Source organism: Eumetopias jubatus, unplaced genomic scaffold (assembly GCF_037043125.1).
Source record: "Eumetopias jubatus isolate StellerSeaLion01/CBP00866 unplaced genomic scaffold, mEumJub1_p1.0 scaffold_4, whole genome shotgun sequence".
Taxonomy (NCBI): Eukaryota; Metazoa; Chordata; class Mammalia; order Carnivora; family Otariidae; genus Eumetopias; species Eumetopias jubatus.
The window spans coordinates 176,905,362-176,924,540 of NW_028274810.1; the positions used below are offsets into that span (position 1 = coordinate 176,905,362).

Here is a 19,179-nt window from a genome sequence, read left to right on the forward strand (position 1 = left end):
CATGATCCCAGGGTCCTGGGATTGAGTCCCGCATCAGGCTCCCTGCTCAGCAGGGAGCCTGCTTCTCCTTCTGCCTCTCTGTCTCTCTCTGTCTCTCTCTCTGTCTTTTATGAATAAATAAAATCTTAAAAACAAACAAACAAAAAAAACAGTGGGACATAGAGAGCTTTGATCAAACAGGCCTTGCTAGGTTCCTCCCCATCCACCTACCTAGTTCATATCATAATGTAGTTATCTATGATGATACTCTCTTCCTGGAGCAGGTCCTCTACCTAAATTCTTTTAGGCAGCTGTTGGGGAGGTAAAGAGCTTTTCCTGTATCTGCTGGGTTTTAATGGCTTTTAGCTGAAAATAATCTTCATTTAAAGTGGCCCATCTTGGGGCAGGCTGCCCTTGGCCCCTGCAGTTGTGTCTAGTATTTTGCCATTTGTGTTCTAAATTGCTGAATATACTGAAAAATTAAAATGGAATGAGACATAGGAATTAAATATCAGTGTCCTCTATGATATTTTCAGTGAGGATTGGCTTACACATACCTTGTTTCTTTTTCTTATTTTTTTCCTCTGTCCCCTCCAGTATTGTCCGCTGACACTTTTTGGATTAGACCTTCTTTTTATAAAGCAAGTTACTCTCAGTTCATTCTCTTCTTGGTTGCTAATAATTTGCTGATTTTTTTTTTTTTAATAGCTGATATGCTTAAGGTAAAATTGACATTGTCTTATCCCCTTCCAGAATGTCTTGATTCATTCATGCTTTCATATGTTTGGAAACATTTGTTGAGTACTTTCTTGTAGGACTGGCCATGTGCTAAATGCTGGGAATAAGACAAGGAAAACACAGTTCTTTTCTCTCACAAACTAAAAACCAAGCAAGGGTTGGGGAGGGTTGGTAGGAAGAGAGAGAGGGTGAGCGTGCACAAGCTAAATATACAACCAACTTAAACACAGCCTGAAAAGTTTACTATTTCTAGAAACAAAATGCTATGTGAACACAGAAGAGAAGGGTATTTTTTTTTTTTTTTTTTTGCGTGATGAAGCCTTAGGAAGTGGCATTTAAACTAGATCTTGAAAGTTGAAGTGCAGAGTAGAAATAGAGGGAAGTATTTTCCAAAGAAAACACCATGAGAAGATTCACAGAGGTGTCAAAGTTCATGCCATATTTGAGAGGCTGTGTAAAGGCAACATAGAGTGCTTTAGAGTATGGAACAAGAGAGGAAAACAGAGACTAGGGGCCAGTTTGTGAAAGACTGTAAACCTGGTTGAAGGAAGCAAACTGTGAAATAGCTCAAGATGGACATTATCTCCCTTGAATAAATAAAGCATTTTGGTGGTTTTGACTTGGTGGGAGAAATTCCCATTCTCTCTTTCTCTATCTCAAAGGCAGTTAATTTAAGATCCTTAATTAGCATACAAAATTGTATCAAAAACAAAATGGTAGCCCAGGGCAGGAGCAGATGCCATGACCTTCAGCATCGCATCCCTTGGCATCTGAAATCCCTCATCTGGGTTGAGGTAGGGAGCTACGGTTGTACACTTTGTGTCTTGGATATTTTCAAAGCCCAATTCTTGCTATGCTACTGAACTTTTATAGTTGGGGCGTACATCCTCTCTCAACAAAACTTAGACTCCCTAAACATGCACTTAGGGCCTCCGCTGGCTCTTGAAGTAGGCTCAGCATCACTAAGGCCACATCCTCAGTTGTGGGGAGAGAGCAAGTCAGTGCCCAGAGTCCTTGAACAATATCTCCACCTTCAGCTTTCCAAAATTCTGGAAAGCCCTGACTCCCACAATAAGAGCATTCACATAGATGCTACCAAACACTAGCATCCAAGCAGAAGGAGACGTTTGGCCTTTCACTTACAAGAAAAATAACTAATGATGAAAGTACAAGTCCCCAGTTGTGACTGAATTACAAAATAGCCACTCTTTCCTCTGGTAGAATAATGCTACCACCACTGGGTATGCTTGAGTTCTAAGTGTCCCCGGGAAACTTTCCCTTCTGCCTCCCCAATGGATTAGCACCATTCCTGGTCCATCCTAAAACTCATTCCTCTAAAGGTTAATTATCTATTTCCATCTTTCTTCTCAATAAGACTATAGCCTCCTTGAGAAAGGTCTGTTGAATTCCCAGCCCGGTCCTTGGAACACAGTGGCATTTTAGCAAATAGTTGAAGGAATGAATGAGTCAGTGAAGAAGGTTGGTCTTAATGTAAAGGTCTGGGGCTCTTTTCCACTGTGTACAAACACTGAAGAACAACAACATTTTGGTGTAGTTCAAGAGGAGTCAAAAATTTTTTTAAATAATTTTTATACAAAAGAGTAGAATATTTGGAGGGGGTAAAGAATGGTGAAGAAAAGGGGCGGGCAATCAGGAGTAGAAAAGGTAGCTGGGATATTAAATAAGAATGTATAGATGTCATCAAGAGCCTCGTTAGGTCTGGAGGAGTTTTGTTTTTTGTTTTTTTTTTTCCCTTTTTTTGTGCAGGGAGAAGCCTCATAAGCATGGTTAAGTTTGAATTACCTTCCATAAGATTTGTGGTGAGGAGGGGGATCAAAATCAGATTTAATTTTATTTTTAAACATATGATATTTTCGGGGCTCCCGGGTGGCTCAGTTGGTTGAACGTTGTTTGATTCTTGGTCTTAGCTCAGGTCTTGATCTCAGGGTTGTGAGTTCGAGCCCCGTGTTGGGCTCCACACTGGGCATGAAGCCTACTTTCAAAAAAAAAGAAAGAAAGAAAGAAAGAAAGAAAACAAAAGAAAAAAGAAACATGTTATTTTCATGCCCAAATGCTTTTCATACTGTTGTATGTGTAAGAGTCCTCACTGAGAATCATGTGGCTTGTCCCTTCCTTACAATGTTTTTGTTAAGGCAGTATTGAGACATAATTTACATGTGCTAAGTCCAAACCATATGTATCCAAGTGTGCAGAGATGAGTTTTGACATATGCGTAGACATCTAGATACAGTTTACCCATCACAGTTAAGATATAGACCTTTGTAGTCCCCAAAGTCTCTTGTACCCTTTGTAGTCAGCCCCTCCCCCCACTTCCAGCCTCTGGAGCCATTTACCTGTTTTCTTTCCTTACAGTTTTCTCTTTTCCGAAATACTGTATAAAGGGAATCATCCAGTCCGTAGCCTCTTTTACTTAATATAATGCATTTGAGGTGCCTTATGCATGTTACAGCTTAGTGTGGAGTAGTCGTCCATTGTATTACTCTGCCACAGTTGGTCCATTCACCAGCTGACCGGACGTTTGTTCTTTTTCTACCTTTTGGCCGCTGTGAATAGTGCTGCAGTGAATATGCACATCAATTCTTTGTGTGGACATACGTCTTCATTCCTCTTGGGTGGGTAACCGGGATCAGGACCCAGGCATGGCTCTCTAAGGAATTTCATTTTTATTTTGTACATTCAGGGATCCATGGGTGTATATAAAGAGTGGGAGACATGGATAGAAAGATCCTCAGCGCAGTGTAGACCATGGGGACAGACTGGAAGCAGGGAGACTGCTTAGGAAATTGTTACTTTTCTGTCTACCATGTGGCAGACATTGCCATTTTCATCACTCTCTTTAATGCGGCGGGTTTAGAACATGGAGTCATGCAGAGATCCTCTGTCTGTTTTTCTTGGTGAACATTTGACCGTGCAGTTGCCAAATTCTACCCATGCACCATAATATAAAAACATCTTCATTTGTGGACCAAGTGGAAATGAAGAGGGATCAACATTCATTTTTATATAATCTGAGTATGTATTGCTAGAGCTTTTTCTCATACTAATTTTTCTTTTCTTGTCTTTCTTTTTTCCTCTTATTTCCTCTTAATGTTTCAACCATGGCGTGGCAAGGGAACTGAGAATTTGAAATGCTACTGAAATGCACTTTTTTCCTTCTTTGTGATTTTGGAAAAAAAATAAAATCCTTGCAATGACAGTGATTATTTTTATACAAAGTTTAATATAGCATGAATAGCTTCCTTCTTAACCATTTTTTAAAAGAAACCCATGTTCAACAAAATTAACAGTTCCTTCCAGTGCCTTCTAGGTCTACTTTGAAAGATTATTAACGTGATTTCAATCAACTGAAAATTAAAAGCACGGGATTTCCAAGTTCAAAGAGACCTTAACATAGCCAGCCCATGTTGTAGATGAGAAAATTGAGGCCCAGACCACCTGGGAGCCTGGTTCCATCGCTAACCATAAGAACACATCATTGCTTTTGTGGGTTGGCCATGTGCCTCCCCATAACAAGAAGGAGGAGCTCTATGTTTTTTAGAATTGGGAAAATTGCCTTGGGCTTTTTATACATTTAAAAATAAAAATAGTCATGATAGGACCAAACTTGAATTTCAAAGAGAACTACTAAACTTGAATGTGAAAAGAGATATATAAGATTTTTAATGTTTTGTCTATCTTTTTGTGATGATATTGAAATATTTTGACATTAAGATACTTATAATGTATAACTGTTCAACAAACATATTATTTTACTGCTGACTATGTTGAACCGCCGATGGTTTATTTTTCTTCTTAGAGATGAATCTCATGTTAACTTTATAAAACAGGAGACAGATTTGGGAAAACCAGTGATGCTAGCAGTAACATCCTGTAGTCAGGTGCACGCCAGGCTTTCTTGGTCCTGCTGGCATTCTGCTGACAGACACTTCTGCAAAACCGAAATGAGCAGTTGAGAGACATAAGTCAGTGCTGAGATGACAAGACACTGACTCACCACCATGCAGTCACATCTCAGTCCAACATCAATTTGTTTTCCATATCCTCAGCATATATGCTAACGTATAATGACATGCAGCTGAAAACACCCATTATTCACTATTTTATCAGTCTCTGCTTTAGCCATTTATATTTTTTCACGATAAGGGTCCTGAGGGCTCACGGAAGGGGGAAGAGCAAGGTGGAATAAACAAATAAAAGAGCATGACAATTTTTAAAAATGTACAAGGATTGAAAAAAAGGAAAGGTGACCAGTGTCAGCTTTCTTGCTGATGACAGCTGAATTGAAGGATGGGGCAGAGATGAGCAGGAGTAATGGGTTGATTAATAATGAACCCCAGAATTAGACTTAACTGCCCACTCCAGGCAGCTTGGAACAGCCATAGTTCCCCCACGTGGGGGCCTCCCTGTAAGATTGTGGTCAGCTCAGCATCCTACGTGTGCTCTTGGGAGGAAGGGAAAAGGTCGGACGGAACCACACAAGCTTGTCATATCCTCCAACCCAGTGAGCAGATAAGTCACACCACCACCCCTGTGGGGAGAGGCAGGAGGCTGAGTTTTTGGGGAATGTCCCTCCCTTTGGAAACCATTTGAGCGGGGAATAAGTGTGTATCATCCTGTGTGGATGAGAGAGGGGAGGTATCAAGGGACTGCCCCTTTTGGAAGCCCAGTGACATGCCTGTGAAGTTAAATTCACTATGTCTGGGAGGTTGAGAGAATGAAAGGAGGTACTGGTAAAGCACCCGGCATGGGGACTGGCACAGAGCGAATGCTAAAAAAAATAGTCGTGATTCCGTTCAGTCTTTGTTTGGACAAATCCACATGCTCTTTCTTTGCCCTGTTTTGTTTGCCATCTCTAACCAGGTTTGTGATTTAGACAACCAGATGGATATGATGTCATCCTCTGGAAGAGAACAGATATGAGAAATATGAGAGTGGTGAGCAGTAGTGCATTTGATTTCTTATCTACTGCGCGTGAGGCATCTGCGTCATAAATCATAGGCACATGGATTTATGATTTTCGTAAAGCAAAAGAACATTAACCTGTTAATTCGTAGCTCCATTTGGAAATTAAACTGTTAAAGAAAGCCCTGTACAGGGCTAAAGACTGACCCTGGACGGCATCACATCCCGGGGAGCAGTGGAGGGCAGGACCCACAGAGGAGCCACGGAGGAAGTGAAGAGGCCAGAGAATAAGGAGGAAAACTAGAAAAGTGGGCAACACAGAAGTCAAGGAGAGCATTCATTTCAGGAAGGAGGGAGGAGTCAGCTGTGCCTGATGCTGCAGAGGAGTCAGGTAGGAGAGGGAGGAAAAGGAAGAAAGGGGCCTGCAGAGAAGGCAGTAAGCATCATTCCTTGTCAGTTATGGAGCACGGAATGTATGGGGCACTGTGCTACCTGCTCAGGCGCAATATCGACTTAATTCTCAAAAACGCTACCCCCGTTTTTACAGATGAGGGAAGTAGGAGTCAGAAAAGTTTAGTAAAGCAGCTTGGCTTAGGTCACAAAGCTTAGAAGTCAAAGAGCTGGGACTCAGACCCCTGTCATCTGACTCTTAACCACTCAGCTGCCCTCTCTTCCAGAAGACTTGCTTTTGCCTACTGTTGGGTGAGGAAGCCAGAACACTGTGAGTTGAGGGGGAGCCAGGAGTGAGGGAAGGGTAAGAGAGGATGGCAGGTAGAGGAGGGTAGGCTGAGGTTTGCCTTGCTTTAGAACGGCAAAGACCTCAGCATGATTAGATGAACATAGATGCCCAGAATAAAGCCAGGGAGTGAGGAGACACTCAGGATGTGTGTGTGTGTGTAGAGGTGGGACCTTAGGAAGGAGAGCCCCTTCTTCTGTGTGACAGGAGAGAGCAGAAGCAATTGGATGGATAGGTTCAGTGTCAGAACATTGATGAAGAACCTCTCTTCTGATTGTCCTCCTTCTTTCTCTCTCTCTGTCTCCCACGCCATCCCTTGTCCCACCGCCAGCCCCCTCCTCTGTCTGGAACACCCCACTTACCCTTCCATGTCCCTTTCTTGGCACTCTCCTGAGCCCCCAGACAGGATGGTTTGCTCTCAGCTGCCAGGGAGTATGCGGCCTCTGCCCACCCCACGGGCACTGCCAGGTGGGCCCCAGCGGGACCCACCGCCCACCCCCACCCCCCCACTGCGGGATGTGACTTCATGCTAAGTGAGCGTGAATCAGTTGAGTTTGCACCGAAGACATGGTGCCCCTCTGTAGGAGCTTAGGGTTTGGAAGAGGACTAAGTTACACAAATGATTATAAGTCCTATGGGAGAAGGACCATGAAACAGAGATATGCAGAGTGCTGTGGACTTCGGTCCAGAGGGGGAATGCAGTGAGGGAGGCAGAAGGGTTTTGAGCTAGTTGTTGAAGGATGAGCATAGTTACACCTGACAAAGATAAGGAATAGGCCATTTTACTTAGAGAAAGTAGCATCAGAAATGGCACAGAGCTTATTTGGGGAACACAGGATGGTCGTGTTTGGCTGAAGGAGGAAATATAGCTGGAGTGGTAAGTCCATGATGCAACAGGAGGACCTTGAGTGCTAGACTATGAAATTCTGTTCTTTTCAGCAGTCTTTCGGTCGCCAAGAAGTCGATCCTAAGAATTTATAAATCACACCTACCATTTTCCTTCCAGAAACTAGGCCGGTATCCCAGGCTCCCAGGAATACCCTTGAGCATATAAGTGAGAGCTGTGTTATCGCGCTTGGGCAGCTGCTGCCTGTGTCCTGGGGATGGGGGTGGGAAGAGGAAAGCCAGGGGTGGGCTTGCTCCTGCAGTGAGAGTTTTCTCATTACTTGTACATCACTATTCTTAAGAACTATTTCTAGACAAAGAAATACAAAATAAAAACCTCTTTTTTCTTTCAGTTAAGAAAAAGAAGCCTAAACTATTAAATAAATTTGATAAGACTATTAAAGCTGAACTTGATGCTGCAGAAAAACTTCGTAAAAGGGTATGTTGATGTTTTTGTTTGGCGCAGAAATGTGCAATGAGTTAGTTGTTCAACAAATTCAGGTATTACTCTTGAATTGTTACAAAATAATAATAAGAGAAGCAGCCCTTGAATAGAGTGGATTTTTCCCCAAGCACATCAGCATTCCATGTGAAATGAATCAAGTAAAAGGGAAAAATTGCACCTGTGTGGCCCAAATAGAAGTAGAACTAACATTTAGGCCGGCCGACTTGGGGTCAGCCTACCTCCACCACCGGCCAGGTGTGGGGCTTTGGACAAAACACTTGGCCATTCTGAGCCTCAGTTTCCTTATTTAAAAAAGGAGAATAGTAAGTAATCTTCCTACTTGGTTTTTGTGATGATCAGATGAGATTTTTTTTTTTTTTAAAGCATCAACTATGTCAAATGCCATATAGGTGAACGTTTTTAATTGTATAGCACCTCAATGCAAAAAAAGAAAAAATAAGTTAGTCCAGGACTCTTAGGATAGTTACTGTTAGGTGAAATGACATTGGATTTAACATTCTTCTCACTAGGTGTTAATTTCAGGCACCTGCAGTTTTCAGGGTGACTATTGTATGGTTTGTGTTATCATCAGTTAATTTGAAATATGACTTGCATGTGTTTCTAGATATTGCAGTTAAAAAAATAACTTGATACTAGATTGAAGGTCTTGTTCTCTGACTCAGTCGTATTCATCATCTAATTATCAGGTCAAACATTTATAATAATGCATTTAATAACACCTTCACTAACATCTGCTTGTGACAGAAATTTCTCTTTCTCTACTCTGTACTTGAATTAGACTCGGTGTGTCGTGATCGTTAGTTTTCCTGTAATATGCTTTTTTATCCAGTAGACCTTGGCTGCAAAGAAGGGACGGGGGGGATTGTAAGTAAATAAGCAACAACAAAAAGACACAGGTTAGGAACTGAGGTGGGACAAGAATATGCTTCCCACATGTTTATTGGAAACGTACCAGGAAGCACGGAGACTTCTGTTAAGTAGCGTTAGGCAAGGTTCCCAGGCCAAGGTTGGCTTACCGTCTTCAGCAGCCAATAAAAGTGGAGTAACTCCAAAGACTATTGCAGCAGAGTTTTTCACTGTCCCTAAATTTAATCACTGGAAGGATTTCTGAGTCTATCTTGTTTAACTTCACAAAATGAAGCCATCTACTATTTGTGGGAAATTTGCATGTCTTAATGGAAGTGAAGTAGGAGTCTTCTTTTTCTATGCCCTTGTTTGGCATCCTCCACTTTCTCTTTACTAAATGCCATATATGAAAGTGTGGGATGCCTATTTCACAGGTGACTTTGGGGATAAAGGACGAATGAACAGCTTTAGAGAAGGATTGTTATGTAATTTTAATGAATGGGAAAGAAGGGCTCAGTTGCAAGGGGAAGATAAGTCAATGGGACATAAAAGTGCTGGAACAGTCCATGGAGTATTCTCTGGTTCTTCCTTATCTAGAGAAATGATGAGGCATTCCTCCAGGAGCACCCCAAATCTCTAACAGAGTAAATAAGGGAGGAAGGAGTAGCTACAGTTCTTGCTTCTGAAAAGGCAGGGAGCCATAATTATTATTGACTGAATTATCAGCGTAAGTAAGTTTTTTTAAGGTTATTTTTATGGCTGATATTTTCATATGATGCAACCGGTCACCTTGGAAGAGCTGAGGCCCATGCTGAGGTATGCCCTAGACGGGGGGCGGTGGGGGAGGGGGGGGGTCCAGTTTCAGTTCATGCCTAGCTTTAAGGACTATGCTACATGAAAGTACGAGGTCACTTTATTTTTCCATCAAAAATGTACAGATCAGACCCTAGTTCAATCATGTGTTTTTCAAAAGTCATCTGTCTTGCTTAATTGACACTCTCCCTTACCCCTAGACAAAAGGATTTGGGATGATACACTGAAATATTCCTTTATGTGCTAGAGTCATTTATTATTATTGTATTTTAAGTGAAAAAAGAGAGGGAGAAGGGAACATGTAATAAAGCCGGAGTAAGGTCAACACATGAAGGTTTGCATCACAGGGTCTGAAAGGAGCTTGGGATGAAGGGACACGCTGTAGGCCGAACACAAAGGGAGTAGCATCATGAGATAAGATTAATAGTGTTCATCAAAGGAGCTGCTCTCCACCAAGTCCAGAGAGAAGCGTTCTGCTGTGGGTCTTCATAAAGGGTACGCTGATGGATGGCACAGCTTCCTCCCTCTCATCACACCAGTGGATTCTGCAGTACATCTGTGGGGGCGTGTCTTAACGTCCATCAGCATGGCCCACTGGCCTCACGCCAAGGCAGTGGGGCCCAAGTACGTGTCTCTCCAATGGGCTGTCTTAGTCCTTGTATAAAATGTAAGCTCTGTCGAAAGAGATGATTTTTAGGCAATTCTTCACAAGCTTTGTCTCTTGCCTTTAAGTTTCTCAATTAAGCAGTGTACGTCGTAGTGTTCGGAGCTGTATTCTCTAGTAAGATTCTAGGGAGGGGAAATTCTTCGAGACCAAAAGCAAACACATTTACTTTGCCAGCCTGCTGAAGCGAGAGCCGGGCTGACAGTCCCTTAGCCAGGCAACATAGCCTCTGTCGTAAGGGGATAGGAAGGATGCCTTGGTCGAGCCAAAATATTCCGTTATTTTTCCAATTTTGATGGCCAACTAAGGGAGTATCCAGAAAGAACAAAATGCTTAAGCAGATTTGTGGCAAATAGTGTTATTCCTATGTTTTAAATCATAACGGTACATTTAGCATGATTTTCACAAAAGTGGCCTCAACATTTGCAATTTAAGTTGCAGAAGGCATGTGGTAAGCTAAAAATGATCCCTCCCCCAAAATATCCATGCCCTAATCCCTGGAACCTGTAAGTATTACTGTATTTAGAGAAAGGGTCTCTGCAGATATGACAAGTTACAGATCTTGAAATGGGGAGATTATTCTGGTTTATCCAGTTGGGCCCTAAATGCAATCACATGTTTCTTTATAAGAGAGAGGCGGAGGGAAATTGGAGACAAAATAGGAGAAGGCACACAGAAGGGAGAAGGCAATGTGAAGACAGAAGTAGAGATTGGAGCAATGCATCCATGATCAAGAAATGCTGTCAAGGAGGCAAGGAACAGACTCTCCCCCAGAGCCTCTGGAGGAAGCATGGCTCTGCCAACGTCTCGATTTCAGCCCAGGAAACTAATTTGGGACTTCTCTTCTCTGGAATAAATTTCTGTTGCTGGAGCCATCAAATTTCTGGTAATTTGTGACAACAGCCATAGAACACGAATCCAGATTTTGGTGCTGGACAGTGGAGTCCTACTATAGTCAATACTTAAAAATATGGAAGTGGCTTTGGGCTTGGGTAAGGAGGAGAGGCTGAAAGAATTTCAAGAAGCATAAGAGCGAAAGCCTGGATTGTCTTAGGCAGACTGTTGGTAGAAATGTGGATGTGAAATCTGCCCCTGGAGAGGGCTCAGAGGAGGTGAGGAGCACTGTAGAGCAAGCTTTATCGATAATCTTCGAGAATATACCTATCGTTACAAGCAGAATGTTGATAGGCCCTTCTGGCAAGAGCCAGAAGGAAATGAAGAGCAGGTCATTGTAACTGGAGGAAAGGCAGTCCCTGTTACAGAGTGGCAGGAAACTTAACTTAATTGTATCTTATGGGCCTGCCGCAAAGCAAAACTTGTAAGCAAGCAATGAACTTGGATGTTTAGCTGAGGAGATTTCCAAGCCATGTGTTGAGGATGCGGCCTGGTTTCTTTTTTGCTGCTTCTAGTAAAATATGAGAGGAAAGTGATAATTAAGGAAGGAACTGTTAAAGAAAAAAAGAGCCAGAACATGATAATTTGGGGAGATTTCTTGGTCTATCCAGATTGCAGAAGATGCTACAATTCAGAAGTTCATTGTTGGGAAAGTGTACTCCGGAGAGAAGGCCAAGGGTGTGCTGGACATCCTTTTCCTGAAGAGAGTAGATGTGTGACTCTTGGATCTACCCAACCGTCCAGCAGAAATCAGGAATAGAGATGGGATTATCCTGGAAGGGTCTGTGGAGGTGACTCTTGTCAAATGGTGTGGATCCCCGTGACAGGCACAAGAAACCCACAAGGCTTTTGAGAATGTTATACCAGGAGAAGCATTGCCACCGAGAGGAGACACAGGACAAACTGGAAAAAGATACCAGATTACCAAAATTCTACAGGCAGGAAACAGGCGGGTAAAACGAATCACGCTTTCAGTAGAAAGGAAGGATAACTCCAAGGGCAGAGTCTTGGACCCAGAGGCCAGAGACAAGGACTTGGTAGCCAGAGCCAAGAACCCAGAGGGCAGAGCCTCAAGCCACAGACTTTGAAACCTAAGGATTCACCTGCCTGCATTTTGAAATGTAAGCTCTGTCAAAAGAGATGATCTTTAGGCATGGAATCAGTGATTCCCTTCATTTTCTTCTAATAAGAAGAAAAAGGGAAGTTAGAAGAAAGTCACACAGAAAAAGATATTTAACATTGAATTCTTCATTCCTTAAAAGTGGGTGGGGGGAGGGATGAATAGGTGAAAAACAGAGGGTTTTTAGGGCAGTGAAACCAGTCTGCATGATGCTATAATGGTGGATACAGTCAGTATACATTTGTCCAAACCCATAGGATATACAACAGCAAGAGTGAACCCGAAGGTAAACTATGGACTTTGGGTAATTTTGATGTGTCAGTGTAAATTTGTCAGTTGTAACAAATGTACACTGTGGCGCAGAATGGTAATCATGGGGGAGGTTGTGTGTGTTGGGGACACGATGGTTAGATGAAAACTCTATACTTTCTCTCGATTTCGCCACGAACCTAAAATTGCTTGCTCTTAAAAAATAAAATCCTTAAAGAAATTAATATCGTGAGTGGACAGTATATTTTCAATAGCGATACGGTCATTTCTGACAATACATGTAATGTAGAGTGTGTGTTCCTGGCTTGATTTATCTCTACAACCGAGTCCTCACTGTCTGCATTAACCTGCCTGTCGACCAGGTGAAAGGCTCTCATGGGATGGGCCCCGTTATCTTGTGTTGCACACAGATTCCACACACACCACATGCTCTGTGCGGTGTCTGCCCGCGCTTTATCTGTGTTACCAGATGTAGCTGTGACAGCAGCCCCGCAAGGTAGTTAAGTATCCTCATCCCCATTTTACAGATGAGGCACCCGAGGCAGAGTCATCAGTAACTGGCCGTAAGTCCTACACCTCCGAAGTGGTGGAGACCAGCCTCTAACCTGTTGGTCTGGCTCTGGAGCCGGACTTGTAGACACTCCACTATGCATATGTTTTCCACCAACCCCTCAGCACCACTTTCAGGCAAGTGAGAGGAGAAGAAAACCTCCTCCTTCAATGATAATCTTCCGAATGAAATGATTTTATGTAACTTTAATAGGGATGTTGCCTGACCTTTGACTATTTAGTCAAGTCTTTCAGAAGTAGTTGTCAATAACAGCTGGGTAGTCCTGTACAGTTGGCTTTGCAGAGCCACATTGGTGAGGTAAACTTTGTCATGTGAAAACTCACTCGGTGAACGTCAAAAAGCATAAAAACCACAGCGAGCTTCCATTTATATGAGGAATGAATGGATTTACCAATTTAGAGGAAACTGAAGTGTCTGTGAAAGTTCACCTCAGAAAATCTGTCTCTCTCCTGTGGTTCCCAGTATCCTTGACCCGCAGCCATCCATTGGAAACCAGGGGACATTTGTTTCACCCTGTGGAATGGCCACGGATGGAGTGTCATGGGGAGCGGGTTCCTCACCCCCTGCCAAGACCCTCACCAAATTGACCTGTTCCACATCCTCTGTTTCTTTTCATGTCGTGGTGGTCAGGGACCTAGCGGAGGTGCTTGGACTCTCTTCTTCAGGGTCCACGTGAGCTTTGGGAGGAGTCACATGACACAGAGTCATGAGTTTCCCCAGTCAACCAGACAAGCCAAATCAGTCCAGGTGTTCCGTGGGTGACAGGTACCACGAGCCAGTGGCCTTGTGACTCCTGCGAGTTTATTCCCCACCCCAACAGGTGCTTTAGACTTCTCATTGCAAACCCCAAGACATTCCGGCTGCCAGCAATATTTTTCCCCAACTTAAAAACCTAAATATTTTCTTCAAGAATATAGTCAGTAATATTGTAATAGTGTCATATGGTGACCGACGGTAGCTACACTTGTGATGAGGATAGCATAATGTATAGACTTGTCTAATCGCTATGTTGCACATCTGAAACTAATGTGACATTGTGTGTCAACTGTACTTCAGTGAAAGAAAATTAAAATATAATGCATGTAGGAACTGTGCATATAGAGGGAAAATGCAGTTTCTTTAACAAAGAGAGTACATCATTTGTCAGGTTTCTGTTATTAAAAAAAATTTTCATTTTTACTTTTATGTTTTCCGAACTTAATTTTCTAAAATCTTAGATAAAACTGTCTTTAGACTCAGAATGGAATCCAGGAAATTTTGACAATATTACTTGGTGACTATTAAAAAACCATATAGAATAACAGTATGCATCTGAACTTACTGCATTTATGTAACTGCCTCTTCCTAACAGGGAAAAATTGAGGAAGCACTGAGTGCATTCCAAGAACTAGTTCGCAAATACCCGCAGAGTCCACGGGCGAGATACGGAAAGGCACAGGTATTCGAAATCCCTCCTATGTAGAAGATGTTTTCGATGTCCTTGTGTTCTGTGTGATTGGATTTTTCACTGCCCACTATTTGCATTTCTCTTTGCCCTTCTAACGTATATACAGAGTCCATTTCTCATGCATATGTGTAAACTCAAGCAAGAAATACCATTTTAAATAAGACAATTAACTATTGTTATTATTGCGTACTGGTGAATTTAGTAACGTTTTCCTGCTCTCATCCATCTGGCTTCTCTCTGGGTTTGAAAAGAAAAGAAAGAAGAACGCTTTTGTCCTTGATCTGCCGTCACTGTCATGTCCCATACCGCCAAGTTTTCACTGTAGCCTCCTCCAAGCTGTAAGAACCTCGGTTTGGCGGCTAGAGACTGCAAGTATGCTTAGGAAAGACTTGAAAATATAAAGTGGAATTATATTACCAGCTACCTTCTCACTATCTCCACTCCCTCATCTTTCTTCCCTGACTTTCCCCATCTTCCAGCTCCTCATTTTGTGAAGCTCTCCCATATTCATCTGTGGTTGCATAAAGCTACCGTGTGCCATGTGCCCTGGGATTATCATAATGAACCCTCTAGAGGGTCTCTGTCCTCATGGATCTTATGTTCCAGTGGGAGATATTTTAAAAGTTACTTCATCAAAAATTACTTAGAGAAAGCCCACGATATGCTAGACCCTGTTCTAGATGCTGCAGATGTAACCATCAGCAAAACATACCGAGTTGTCATTGTAGTGATGAAGGCAGTGCAGGAGACAAAACAAGTAAAATATATATGCTCGTTAGTGAGAAGTGCTAAGGAGAACCTAAAAAAGCAGAGTACTGCCATAGGATGTGTGAGGGAGTTGATATGTTGGAAAGGGTGTCAGGGAGAGGTCTACCGAGGAGGTGACATTTGAGCAAGGCCCTGAATAAATATATGTAGCAATATATATTTAAGGATATTATAAAGTGTTAAACGTAAATATATTAGATCATCTTATGTAATATATATCATAAAGAAAAGAAGAGCATACCCATTAAGATTTTTCTGGCTGCGAGTGATGTGAGTTGAGGGTGACAGGGCAGACAGCACTTTAGATACGTTGACCAGAAGAGGCCTCTCTACTGAGTTGTGGTGCGTGGCTGAAATGTGACAAGGGACCTGAAGGAGCTGTGCAGGCAGAGGGAACAGCGAGGGCAAAGACCGTGATACGGGGAAGTCATATTGGCGTAAGAAGCTCAAGAACAGAAAGAAGGGTGTGCTGAGGGAGGGCAAAGTGGAATAAGTGAGGCCAGGGCCTCACAGATGATATGCTCCATGCCCTGGGAAGCATTGGAGGGTTTATGCGTGGACTTGGCCATCTTGTTTTTTCATAAAGATTGTTTTGGTTTCTGGGTGGGGAATAGATTAAGGAGGCAGAAGTAGAAGCAAGAAGCATAGGGGACTATTACAAGTATGCTCAAGGCGCGGTAGCATGGACTGTGGCCATAGCCGAGGAGATGGGGAAATGGTGGGGAGGGCTTCATGTTGGCTTAGGTGTAAGGGTCAGGGGAAGACAGGACTGGAGTCCTGGGTTTTGGGTTTGGCCAAATGAGGAGAGAGAAAGAGATGGTTACTGACAGAGGAAAACTGTAGAGGAGCAGGTGTGGGGAGGTGTGAAGTCAAGAATTCGCTTTTCATCCTGTAAAGTTTGTGATGCCTCTTGGACATTCAAGTGGACATGTCAAGGAGACATTGAATTTATGAAGTCTGGAATTCAGGATAAAAGCCAGGCCTGACACAATGTATCTGGCAATGAGGCTCCCACAGTCTGGCCTGGTGGGATGAGATTCTCAACCCTACTGGGAGATGATAGGTGCAGAGCTACAAAAAATGTCCAGACCCAGGAGAACCTGACAACTCCCCTTTGCCTGGGGTCAGTGCTGTGACTCATATACAGCACTCACATAGGAACTGTCATATCTATGGAAAAAACAAACATGTTTTGCTCTGAACTAGAGATGGCGACCACTTGTTCCAGATGCTCAAATTCTTATCTCCCTATTGAAAACCTGTTAATTAAATTTTATTAATTAAATTTTAACAAATTAAGGTTGTGAAAAATTAACGCAAATAAATTCCTCCTATCCATGGAACAGACCAGGATACCAGGGGTAGCAGAGAGCAATTATATCATTTTTGTAAATGAGTTTGGTCAGTAATCCTCCAAAATCGCTGAATTGTATTGCTCTAAAGCAAGAGAGCACGTGTTTCTTACCAAAAGATCATGCCTGTTCAAATAAGTGATAAGTTTCATTACTAGTATTGGCAGTCATTTGATTAAGAAAACATATTAACTAGAAAGAATAAAGATTCATGCAAATGTTAATTATGGCAAAAATTCTTTGTGCTTTAGAATTTTTCTTTGTATGTGATAGTAATTGTGGGTGCCAAAATCCAAATAAGTGCACTTTCACACATGGTAATTGCTGGATTTATATCTTGATTTCACTGTAGGAATTTGAGAGATAGGCCTCAGGCAATACTTTTTATCTCTGAACTATTATGCTACAAGGTGTTATGGATATTAATGTGGCATAAAGCAAAATTTAAGCATGGTAAATTAAATTTTAATAGAGTAATTTAAAAGAAATTTTGAATGCATAGAAGTTTTAAAAATCAGAGTTCAAAAGAAGCTGGATTTTATAGGGAGGAATAAATGACGACTTTTTCATCCTTTGTTTGCAAATTACACAATTACGCTGGAATATCCCAACAAATTTTTTTTTAATACACCAGCAAATTTGTAAGATTCAGCAACATTAAGTTAAATACGAACTACAGTTTCTGAAGCAGCACTGATATTGTCTGATTCCTGGGATCACCATGAAAATCAATTTTGACCAAGTTCTCTGAACATCAGATATAACATCTTAAATTATAATCCTACACAAACCATTAATGCCTCTGAGGCAGAAAATGACACATCTCCTAGGAAGTTTGGATGGTTGAATTAGTTCAAGTCAACAAAAGGCTTTGCGGTATTAACATCCTGGAACAAATGTTCAGTTTCTGCCCAAATCACTTTATGTACGGATGCTAAACTGATAACAATAAATCTGTACAACTTTGATATTCAAAGCCAAGTCTATTACTTTCATTCAAAAAAATTTAAGATGGAGATGTCATTTTAATACTGAAATTTTCCCAATTCTGGAAGTTGTGAAATGTTTTTACTTCATTAAAATGAAGGAATTTGAGATGGGTGGAGGGGAGGAAACAAGGTATATAAATTGTATCATCTTCGTGTCTTTTCAGATTGAGTTTAGTCTGATATTTATTCCGATTTCTGTAAAGAAGGATTACCTTGGTATTCATTTGTCCTTGCACTAACCTTGAAGAGACCCTCCAGCTCCAGAACTCCCATCATTCTCAGGAGTCATCTATGAATGATCATGTTTTAGGGAGTTAACTCACCATAGCCAAACTCACAAGAAACTGATGCCTAAACAGAAAAGCCGGCATATGAATATACCGATGGCCAGAGGGGCAGGATGACCAGTGTGGGTCATTGACATTGGACCTTCTCTCCTGGCAGATAAGTCTATAATGTAGATCTGTCTACATTTACAGATATGAACAGATAGTGGTATATTCTGAAGCTTTTTTCTATCAAGCGAGGGTGAATTGACCTTTTTTAATCTAGAGATTTTTGTCTTATCACTTTTCCTTTATCATAAGACTGTCCACTTCTCTCTTTCACTACTGTTTCAGTCCTAGCCCTCATCATCTCTTGGGAAAACCTTACCTAACCAGTACACATAAGAAGTTATTTCTTTGAAGTGTTATTTTCTGAAAAGCTCTCCACAGGTATTATCAATTTGTGCAGATTCTTACTAGTTTTTGATTTGGGATTGGGAAGGAATGCATCGTTTTTTTACCATGCCCTCAAATTGTGGAGCTGTGCTTTACTTTGGTTCTATATATTGACTGCAGCACACACTTTATTTTAAAAAGGTAAACATGTTAAATAGGATATTCTGAGAAAAACATTTTATATGTGACTTTTTTCAGCCTCTAATTGGTATCATTTTTCCTCAAGTAGTCTTCAAATTGTAGTTTACGAAATCGGATGCGATTTTTGCCTACCATTTTACACATTCCCCTCTTTATCACTCTAGTATTTCACTCCCCGTTCTCATTCTCAGTCTCCAGTGAAGAATCTTGCTTATTTCACTAAGAAAATAAAAGTATCCAAAGAGAACTTCCACATGATCCCACGACAGCTCTCCCAGCCTACCTCCACCTGCTCCCTATGCTCTGCCTTCCCGCCTGTTACCGTGGATGCACTGTTCTGGCCCCTCTCCTATCCTCTCTCACCTGCTGAAGGAAAACATGCTGATTTTTGTTCTGACTCTTTTGCATCAGCTTAGAAGCATGCTGTAATATTTCCCATTGTTAACAAAAACAAAAAAACCTCTCCCTGGTCTCCACATTCCCCTCCACCTACTGGCCCATTTCTCTGCTTCCCTTTGAGGGTTGTCTGCACCTCCCTCCCTCTTGGTTTCCGCTGATCCTGCTCCATTCTGTTATGGGTCCCCAGTTGTCCTGTAGAAATGCTCTTGCCGGGGCCATGAGAGGTGCCATATTGCCCAGTCCAGCATCATGACCAAGGTGCTCAACCTGATGGCCCTTCTAACATGACTGATCACTCCCTCTTGATACCTTTTGTCCCTTAACCTCCAGAACACTTTTTGGTTATTTTCTTCTTAACCTTTCTTTCTCGGTCCTTTTTGCGGGCCCTCCCCTGTTTTTCTGACTTCTTTCCTGAACCCCAGATGTATATATGTATTTTTCTATCCAGCATCTCCC

The 19,179-nt window shown here is 41.9% G+C and overlaps 1 protein-coding gene across 4 annotated transcripts in view; it reads left to right on the forward strand.

Annotated features, from left to right (window-relative positions):
• ASPH (aspartate beta-hydroxylase) overlaps positions 1-19,179 on the forward strand; it is a 212,714-nt gene that overhangs the window by 128,887 nt on the left and 64,648 nt on the right. For all 4 annotated transcript variants that reach the window (XR_015768103.1, XM_088022826.1, XM_088022829.1 and 1 more), the window contains 2 exons: positions 7,615-7,700; positions 14,257-14,343. Coding sequence is in view for 3 of the 4 variants with exons in the window: in XM_088022826.1 (XP_087878952.1) it covers positions 7,615-7,700; positions 14,257-14,343 (173 nt within the window). In the remaining variant the exon portion in view is untranslated. The remainder of the gene's footprint in view (positions 1-7,614; positions 7,701-14,256; positions 14,344-19,179) is intronic.